Source organism: Cucumis melo, chromosome 2, assembly GCF_025177605.1.
Source record: "Cucumis melo cultivar AY chromosome 2, USDA_Cmelo_AY_1.0, whole genome shotgun sequence".
Taxonomy (NCBI): Eukaryota; Viridiplantae; Streptophyta; class Magnoliopsida; order Cucurbitales; family Cucurbitaceae; genus Cucumis; species Cucumis melo.
Window position 1 is genome coordinate 9073454 of NC_066858.1, and position 10534 is coordinate 9083987.

General features: G+C 35.2%; 1 protein-coding gene across 1 annotated transcript; it reads left to right on the forward strand.

Moving 5' to 3' along the window:
* The first annotated feature begins 1615 nt into the window (after positions 1-1615).
* On the forward strand, positions 1616-9504 carry LOC103491930 (uncharacterized). Its single transcript, XM_051081644.1, has 9 exons — positions 1616-2023; positions 5765-5855; positions 5974-6034; positions 6208-6285; positions 7498-7571; positions 8276-8389; positions 8492-8599; positions 9090-9128; positions 9212-9504. Exons 1-9 carry the CDS (start codon positions 1920-1922, stop codon positions 9296-9298), a joined length of 756 nt encoding a protein of 251 aa, XP_050937601.1. The 5' UTR covers positions 1616-1919; the 3' UTR covers positions 9299-9504.
* The last annotated feature ends 1030 nt before the right edge of the window (positions 9505-10534 follow it).

The window sequence follows — 10534 nt, forward strand, 5'->3', positions numbered from 1 at the left end:
TGGTGTCTCCCAGTTTGGAGTTTTGTAGATATACAGATGTCAACGATTGTAAATTTCCAATTCTCAGTATTTTTCTGTTATTCATTATTTCAAAGCATGCTTAGCCATAAATAAGGTTTTGCCAATGTATTGGTATTTCTTAGGTCTCCAATTAAATTGAGTTATGGTCTCTTCTAATTCTTCAGCTGCGTAGGGCTTTTACCCATTCATGGGGTAGGGCAGGGCATGACACGATGAGAGGTAACAGGGTTATCTTCACAAAGAGGAGCAGGAGGTCGAAATTGATGTTGGACGTAAGGATGGGCAGAGGGAGCATCCTCGACTCGAGGAGGAGCAACAGGGGTATCCTCGTAACCTTTTATATAAGGAATATCAAGAGTCTGATCCAGATATACACACTTCTCGTCCATCGACTCAATCACTTGTACATGAGCCTGAATTTGAAACTTCAACCAATAAATATTAGTTATTACTTTTCCATTAAGTGTCCCTTTCAAGTTACCTAGGGTCTAAGCTCATATCAACTCACTTAGTCGTAGCTAATGAAGTCCTTCAAATCATCTATGAGGCCCAACATAGTCCAATCCATGTGTTGCCTCCTCTCTCTCCCTATCATCGCATGCTCGATGAAATAAAATAAGGATATCTTCATTGTACCCTTGTCACTCTTAAAATTCAGGATCGGGTTATTCGTCCTATCGCCCAAATATAATTATCGCAGTTTAAGGGCTTTATCCTGTTCAAATTCAACTGCACCTCTCGGCCTATACCTCAACGACGTGATAATGTCAAAATCTTCTCACTCGAAGGAGATCTCTCATCTAGTAATTTAAGGCTAATAACATCCTCATGTTCATCCTCAATCTCTCTAAGCAAGATGTAATGGCACAAGAGTCATTGAAAATTAACAATGGAACTCGAGCACCATTGCTCCTGGGATGCCACGAGATAAAGATTTTATATGCATTTTGTGATGTATCTCTGTCCAATCTCGGGGGAAATCATCTCCGATATTACCCCACAAATTGCATATGAAACACAACAAATCTCGAGACTGGTTCAACAAATCTCGGGGCAATTTCATCAATCTTGACGAGATTCTTCATCTACACATGCCCATATTGATGAAATTGGCCAAGTTCATCAAACGAAACCACTTGCATTAACTTAAAATCTAGTTATATATCAAACTACAACAAAAAATCAACTACATATTTTTCCATCCGTCTCAAATTTCACAAAAAACACTATAACAGAACTTAAAATCAAAACACTATAACAAAACTTAAAATCAAACACTATAACATAACTTAAAATCAAAACACTATAACAAAACTTAAAATCAAACACTATAACATAACTTAAAATCCAACCCTAAACTATGAAATTTTTCAAAGTAAATTACCTTCACAAATTTAAGCTTGAGGATGACTTCTTGAAATTTAGATGTGCAAAATTTAATCAATCTCTTCAATTTTGGAAGCATACACGTTTCATCTTGACCGAGATGAACACATGATTTAGGATTTACGAATACCAAACATTCGAGCTTTCAAGGATATTTCGGTACATAGTTCAGCTGAGATGGACGGAAAAATGATGTTGAAACAATATTTTTAAAAATTTGAGAAGAATCTCATGTGGAGGTAAGTCAAAATTGACCAAAAAAAACAAAGCTTGTTTTGCAAATTTTCCAATTAAATGCAACCTAAATCGCTCCAATTGGATTGATTGTGTTGGAATTTCGGGTATCCTATTTTCCGAGTTTCTCACAGTCCATCCCTTCCCTCTTCTTCCACCATAAAACTTCTTCTCAGGAACTCCAACTGAGTTTGATCCGATCACTTCACAATTCTTTAAAAGACGATCAATTTCGACTCTCCAATTCAACCGGAGTCTGAAACAGGACGTTGCTATTTATGGGTGAGGCCAATAAATCCACCTCCACCGCCGAGGAGGACTTGTTGCTCAAGACTTTCTTCGCCGAGGTTAGCGAAGTTGAAAGAGATAACGAAGTTATCAGGTTTCTCTCTCTCTCTTTCTCTCAATTGGTTATCCCCAAGCATCGTTTTTCTTTCATCTTTTGGTGGTTTATGACATTAATTCTAGTCAAAAGAGCCATTAGGGTTTGTTGGGGTTTTCATGTGTTCGATCATCTATATGCTCGTGTTTTTAGTTCTTAGGAGCATACGAATTTGTTGTGTAATTTTTCTGTTATAGTTTCTTGATCGTATTTGCCTCCTGGGAAATGAGAATTTGTGTTGGTATGCCTGTGGAACGCCCTGTAAACACTTAGATAGATTAGGTTGGAATTTTTTCCCCTGAAAAGTCTGCGCCCGTCGCCCAAGGCCAAGACTTTGGAGACGTCAAGGAACTTTAGGCCTTAGCTAACGGGATTGCCCGTTTAGGCATCTTCCACTAGTAGATTTTGATTGCATGGAATCCTTTTGGAGAGAAATGCCAATTTAGAATTTAGATAGTTAATAGGGTGATAAGAACTCAACTCTGTTCCATAGAGTAGTACCATGTAGAAGAAGAAACTCTATTGCAAAAGTTTCGTTTGTGGATGGAATGAGCTTTTTAATTTACTGATGATGAAGTTGAAGTTAATAGGAGAAATTTGTCGAGTTCTTTAGAAGCTCATGGGGCCATTCCTGGGATCCAATCTTATATTGTCAGAAGAAAAAAAAAAAAGCGAAAAAGAGAGAGTAAGAAGAAACCTGGCATAACTCTTCACTGAAGAGAAAGTTTGAAAAGCAATTGAAGATATAAGATCGTATAAAGCACTTGGCCTAGATGGATTATGATGGAAATTAGTAAAAAAGGGCAGAACCTTTGCAAGATTATATTATCCAATATCAATACAGATTCCATTTGTGCAAAATGGCTGTGGAGATTGAGAAGAGACACTTCGTGGGACAAATTGGGTGTCATTTGTAAGCTATAAAGCACAGACACTTTTGTTTAACTAGTGTGTCCAATGTATTACAAATGTGCAATAGATGTAATTAGCCACTACCTATACAAAGTAGGCCCAACATTTGCTAGACATGCATGGAACCAGAATACTTGTTTAACATTGAAAGAAAAATTCATTGAACTAATTTTTAAGCACACAAATGCATAAACTTGTGAGCTTTGAATAAATTTGGATTCTATCATATAGATTAACATCCCTTATTGAATCTGAGAACAAGAATCTATGATGTTAACAAGTATAGTTGTCAGCTCCTATACAAGGCAGACAGTATTTATGGGTGGCATATAGATTTTCATTTTCCTACCAAGATCCTTGGAACTTCATATCAAAATGTTTTTCATTTTCTGCTTGGTATACCTCCTGTTGGTTACTCTTTAGCTTAGTTTAGAAGATATTTAGTGTGGGAACTTCTCCTATAATTATATTGCAGTTTCTATTAAGTTATAGGTTTTCTTTTCATCATGATTCATCTGTTGCTGTGATTGCTTTAACCAAAAAGCTATGCAATTTGAAAATTTGCCTAGAAGAATGTCAATAACTTTGAGTTTGAGATTATATAGTTTGTGTGTTGGTTGTCTTCTGGAAAATGTAATTTTGTTGTGACATCTGTAATGTGTATAAATGTATTTGGATTCAGATCCATTTGTTGTATTTTTTTTTCCACTTTTGGAGATGGGTAAACAGAATATCATAATCAGTCATCATTAGGAACCGCTGTCATCACCAATCAAGAATGGAGACTTGGGGACTGGGAATATGAGAAGAAGGAATTCTATCACAAGCAGACAAACAAAACAAAGAAATGAGGATTCTGGATTTGATTCTTTTTTTGTTCTTGACTTCTCACAACTGAAACATTACTGAAGTATACATTCATCTCATGCGTTTTTCAAATCTTCCAACTGGAAGTGTTTTTTCGGCTCTTTAGCTGTTTTGCTTGAAGTTTTGAACAAAAGAGAGGTGGTAATTGAGAATGTAACTAGGAACAACGGGAAGAAGTTGATTTTTTTCTTTAGATGAACGTGTTTGCTTATATTTTTGCAAGTATGGAGTAAACAATAATAATTTTATGCTAGGTTGAGTTTTTGGCCATTTTTATATGGTAATACTAGAAAGATTACTTTTCTTCAATGTCCTTGACAACATCTCAGTCTACTCAAAGGACGGACATGACATGCCATCAGCTTAAAATATTGAATATGACGGCCTCATTCTCTTTCTGAAAGCTGGTTTCTGGTTTCTCAATGAGGAAAACAAATCATTTGGGCAATGATTTGCTTATTTGTGAATGTCCACTTGGTTTCATGAAACAGAAGATATAATTTATGTGAAACATGCCTCCATAACATCTCGTCACTGCTTTCAAAAGTTGGACAATGAAACATGGAGAATGAGATTAAATTTAAAGTTTTGAGATTGGTTGCGAAAGCACGTTAGGTTATATGTAATTGGCATGTACTCAAGTATGAAGGTTCAAATCACCATCCCCCACTTGTACTGGGAAAATTTGAGATTAATTTATAACTTTTGCAATTACCATTGATTTTATTCTTTTAGATTTGAGTATCTTTTTGATGTTTTCCTTTTGTTGGGTTGGTTTGTTATGCTCTTTATTTTCTTTCATCTTCCTTAATAAATGCTTGGTCTAAAAGAAAATTTTAAAAAATAAAATGTTGTCATGTATTGGAGTCGGATAAGTGCAGTACAGAAATCAATGAGTATCCAACAGGCGACATGTAAATGGGAGGGGAGAATGGGACCCAAGATTGTACCAATTAATTATAAAAAGCATGTAGGTTGAGAGAAGAGGAGGAAAATGTATATGTGAAGGTAGGAGTATGTAAGTTAGGGATATTAGTATGTATTAGTAAGGGGCATAAGGGAAATTAGATAGGGAGTTAGTATATCTGGTTAGAAATAAGAGGGTGAGTAAGGGAAGGTAGGCAACTGTTGAGTGATCTAGGGTTAGCATTCTATGGGGAGATTCCAAGTGCCTTTATACTTGGTTTATCTAGTAGTTATTTCTCTATGTTTTAATATATTCCAGATCTTAATTCTAGTTAGGAGGTATCCTAACAGTGTATGTATTGTTGGGATTTTAGGAACCATTTTTTTTAATAGCAACTTTCATTGAGAAAAAAAAAAAAAAGAATACAAGGACAAAGAAAAAAACTAAGCCCACAAAAAGGAGCCCTAATGGAGAAAGGGGCTCCAATTATGCAAAATAGTATCTGTAGAATAATTACATGATTGAGGCCTAAATGAAAGTTGGACCCCCTTCTTTTAGTAGGGGTGTTTTGGTGGACTGGTTTTTTTGTATGCCCTTGTATTCTTTCGTTTTTTCTAAATGAAAGTTGTTGCTTCTATCCAAAAAAAAAAAAAAAAAAAAAATGATCGAGGCCTAAAGGGAAACGTGTTAACCACTCTGTCAATTTAATTTATGTTCTTTTAAAATCAAATCCAATTGATTTTTTTTTTCCTGGTAATCTTCTTCTGCCCCTATGTATTTTATAACAAGGGTACCCCATTCCTTCTTTTGTACTTAATTTTGTTTTATATTACTATGTTGAACGTTGATCATTACTTAATTTTGTTTTATATTACTATGTTGAACGTTGATCATCTGAATTAGAATCTCCAGTTTGTTTGTCCTTATATTACTTCATTTATTCTCGATGAAAATGGTTGTTTCTATAATAATATTAATAATTGATCTTATTTCATGTACCAACCACAATTATGGTGTTCGTATTATATTATCACTGTTGGGACATATCTCTATAGGATCTTGTCCTGCTTCAAATTGAACCCATTTGAGTATCTGAAGTTACCATTTGACGCATCTCCAGAAGAGGTGAAAAGACAATATCGTAAGGTAATTGCTTTGCATGAAATCTGGTCTTGGGCAGGTTTTGTTTTATAGGTTGTACAATTGTGTCTTCGAGTTTTTTGCCAATCATCTGATTGACTTTAGAATGACTAATTACTTGTAGTTATCATTGCTGGTTCACCCCGATAAATGTAAGCATCCACAATCGAAAGAGGCTTTTGCAGGTATTTTATTTATGATATTAATTTTGTCCTGTTCAATGTTTTGCATTAAGGACATTGAGATTTTATTTTAACTGTTTGTGCATGTAATATTTTGTGTCTGAGGCAATTTAAATTTTATTAAACTGAACTTACTTGAAGTATCCAACTAAAATCAGTTTGTTGATACTGAGCAGCATTGGCAAAAGCCCAGCAGCTATTACTTGATGAGCAGGAAAGGGATTATATTCTTAGCCAAGTCAATGCAGCAAAAGGCAAGTGAAGTAATGCTTTCAGAGATATAAAAAAAGAATGGGGCTTGGAGGCTGGGGAAAATAAAATTTATGCCTACCTGTATTTATACCTTATTGTTGCATTGTATTTCAGGGGGCAAAGTTTCTTAATTGCATTGCATGTAGTAGATACACGTACAACTGATCAAGACCAAAAAGTACGTAGGCACTAACTCATGCCACCATATGAGTTAGGAGAATTGATGTTCACGTATTTAGGGCCTATTTAAATTGACTAGAGAAGAAAATGTTTTTTGAAAAATTCGTTTTTATTTACTTTTTTTTTATTATTATTAAAAAATGGTTGAAAATGAACTTGGAAAGTGGTTCAAAAACTATTTTTAGTGATTGCCCAACACTTCAGTTTTTTCTATGACTTGTTTCAAAATTAAACACTTGAAAAGTTAAACCAAACATACCCTTAGATTACACCATGCATTGTCCCTGGACAGACCCTATCTTGATTGAAGTATCATAATCCTATACTCTCGTTCTGGAGAACAAATAAAGCCTAGAACTACAATGCTAAGAAAGTTTTAACCTTCAGAAAATGCAGTCACTGTTGAGGAATGGGTTTGGTTAATAAACAAAATACAGAAATGACTAAAGCCACAAAGTTAAGTGGTTGCATGAACATTGTAAAATGCAGCTATTATTAGTTTCTTATCCATATTATTGTGGATTGGAAACTAACCATTTATATCTTACAATTTTAGAGTCTAACAAGATTATGGCTGCAGAGTTTAAATTGGATCTACGATCAAGATTTTTGTTAAACACTAACCTTATTCTATGTCCTAGTGTAAGTCCACTGATTTCAATAACCTTGGTTTTGACTCATTCAGTGCCTGGCTTGTCAACCATACTTGTATTTGGTGCAGTAAGATCCACATCCATTTGTGTATGTGTACATATTAACACGTCAATAAGTGTGGGTGTCTTTATGGGTTTTTCTGTAAATTGTATCTTTTGTAATTCAGCTGAAATTAGTTGTGCTGAAATGCATGTAGAGCCTAGATTCTCCCAATCACAAGGGTTCTTTTACGTGACCTGGGTCCTTAAATTCTGGATGTTATGGGATTCATGCCTCGTGGATATTCTTTTTTCAGTGGTGTTACTTGTTTTTCCTGTCTTCTTTTCTGGAGCTTTATGGAGCTCATAGAATTTCTCACTTGTATGTATTTTGAACTTCAGAAGAACTTCTAGCAAAGAGGAAGAAACATTTGAAAAGAGATACAGCTTCTAAAATAAAGTCATTGGTTGAAGAGGTGAGCTGAATTTCTTTATTCGCCCCATTTTATATGTTGTTATTGCCTTTGTGTTCTATTTGCTTTATCAGTGGAGTCCATTTATGGTTCAAATCTAGACTTGGAGTTAGATCTCGAGACTTTCATCTTATTTTAACTGCGTTGAATAACTAAGGTCACTCCCTTATCAGTTATCAACATCGGTTATCAACTTATCATGTTGTGAATGAAAATAAAAATTGTAGAAAGTTAATGAATGTTACTGTGTTCACTAAAGTCACGTACTGTGTTCACTAAAGTCACGTATGTGATATGTCTCAATGAAAACATGGTTCGTTAAAAAAAGAACAATTATAATTATATTCAAGCTACATAAGGCAAATGTAGTTTATAGGCTTCTATGACTAAGATTCTTATGTTTATGTACAATAATATACATCTAACATATAAAAATCGTCCCTCCAACTGGCCTCATTTGTTACCAGGGTAGTCTCTTATCATCGTCCTCTATATGATGTCTTTGTGAGAAATATTCCAATTGCTCTTCTTCTTTATTTACAATGCCTTATGTTTGCTGACGAACTGGTCAAATTGAATCAATATAAAGGCTAAATTGATTGTCCCATCCCACCACAATTTGGTTGGACCGTAGTTGATGTATTCACACGATTTATATGCAGTATATGCTATAATTTTGGATTTAATGCCATGTTGATTTGGCACAGGGAAAATATGAGCAACAGTATGAGAGTACAGAAGAATTCAAGCAAGAGCTAAAATTGAAGGTTCGAGAAATATTAACAGAACAAGAATGGAGGAGGAGAAAGATGCAGATGAGGGTATGCAGGATGCTCAGATAATTTTATTTTCCTCTGGATTCTTTCAAATTCTAATATTTGGGAAGGATTGTTCATAATCTTTATTGCTTTTCTTGCATATAGATTTCTGAGGAAGAAGGCAGATTGAAGAAAGATGAAGAAGAAACAAAAGAAATGTGGAAGAAAAAGCGCGAGCATGAGGAGCAGTGGGAAGGAACAAGAGAACAAAGGGTTAGTATTTAACTTTTCTCTAATGATAAACACAAGGGATCTAGTCGTCATAATGCAAGGTCTCTTGGGCATGCTGTTCTTTTGGTTCTGTAAGACTGTAGAGCCTGTTGGCATACTACTAGAGGAAAGGAAAGACGACCATTCAGATTTTTTCACTTAGAGGAATGCCATTTTAATGAAATGAGGCAGAAACTGGTTGAGATATATTGAATTTGTTTCTATGATAAATTGGTAATGGTGGATTGCTAGGTTAGAACGGAAGGCTTTTGAAGTTTTGCTTGCAGTTTTTTGGTTCTATTACCTGATTCAAGATCTTCAAATTTTCTGCTGATCATCGAGTAATTAACTTGAATGTTTAGTGTGAAAAAGACGAGGAAGAATTGTTAGCTTCATGCTAAATTTTCAACTTCGAGCTAGAACTATGGAGAATTCTGAGTGGAACTAGTTTAATTTGCACTAATGCTCTTCCTTTTTTCGATGTCATTATCAGGTTTCAAGCTGGAGAGATTTTATGAAGGGTGGAAAGAAGGTAAGATAGTTTATTATACATGGTTGGCAGTGTACTGAGGTATGATTAAAGTTAACCATAATTTAAAATTCTCTGTGCCACAGGCTAAGAAAGGAGAAACTCGACCTCCAAAGCTGAAGACTGAGGACCCCAACAAATCATACGTGCAGCGGCCAGTAAAGCGAGGTTAATTGGATCTATTTCATTTAAAATTTGCTCTGCAGCCAAGCTCCGGTGAATTCGAGGGAGACTGGATGTAGGCTGACACTAGTATGAAATCTTATGATTAGCCTGTAAACTATATAGTTAGAATGCAAATTTTATTTATACAATATCAAAGCTGCAAAAATCCTTTTAAGGTTGGTTTTGTTGTTATATAAATAGAGCATTTGAAGGATCGACTATTGTCAGGTCGGAGAACTAATTAGAAATTCTTAGATGTTAGAAAACACACTATGACAAGGGGTTGGTTTAGGGGTAACATGTTTGATAGTTGAGTTCTTTGCCGAACCTGTTTTATGAATGACTCCTTCCATGAAGTTGTAGGTTAGCATACACCTTCAGGGAATCGTAACGATGAAATTTTTCATCAAGTTCATCAAGCATAAACTTGAGTGGCGTTGGAAGAGCCTGCAGGATTGCAGCTGGTGAATTTTATATGTACGTGAAGATTTGACATTGATATTTTTAGGATTGGATATCAATATCAATAATCTAAATTGATTACGTTTGTCCATGTTTACTAACATTCAAATATGCTTGGTAGCTATAAACTTGTTGAAAGAGAGCTTAACTCATCTACTTATCCTATCCCTTATAGTGTGAGGTTTTTATATAGATAGACCCATAAAAAATAACAACTTTCGACTATCGAGTTAATGTCTTAACCTTTTGCTTACGTCACATCTTCCCGGCGCATTTCCACCCTTACGTCCTCTTCCGTTTTTCCACCGTAGCTTCCTCCTTCATTTGTCTTCCACAGTCGCTTTTCCGTCGTCTGCACATCCTTTGTTTTTCGACCGTAGCTTCCTCTTTAGTTTTTCCACAGTCGATTTGTCTTCCACTGTCTGCACGCCCTTCGTTTTTTAATCGGTTTGCATCGCCCATTTGCAAATTCTTGAAACGAGGCTGAAACTGGAACATATACATCAAGGAGGCAATAGTCAATATATCGACAGGACTCAATCCATCTACCATCGAATACGGTCTTTACTCGTTGTAAAGCCATGGAAAAAATTCAAAGGGAAGACGTTTATCGAATAAAGTATTCACTAGTAGATTGTATATAGGAGGGATGAATATTAAATTAAATTATTGTTTCATATATTATACGGGTACCTGTTTCATTTGTAGGGATCACGTTTTAATTTGATGTAATGGTCGGATATTACGAAAATATGGTAGACAAGGGCAAAGAAATAAAATGT

Excerpts from the sequence above, each read along its gene's own strand:
- LOC103491930 (XM_051081644.1), top strand. The coding sequence starts at position 1,920 with ATGGGTGAGGCCAATAAATCCACCTCCACCGCCGAGGAGGACTTGTTG. Across the intron at positions 6,286-7,497 it reads CCAAGTCAATGCAGCAAAAG|AAGAACTTCTAGCAAAGAGG; the intron begins GCAAGTGAAGTA and ends TTTGAACTTCAG. Across the intron at positions 9,129-9,211 it reads TTATGAAGGGTGGAAAGAAG|GCTAAGAAAGGAGAAACTCG; the intron begins GTAAGATAGTTT and ends TCTGTGCCACAG.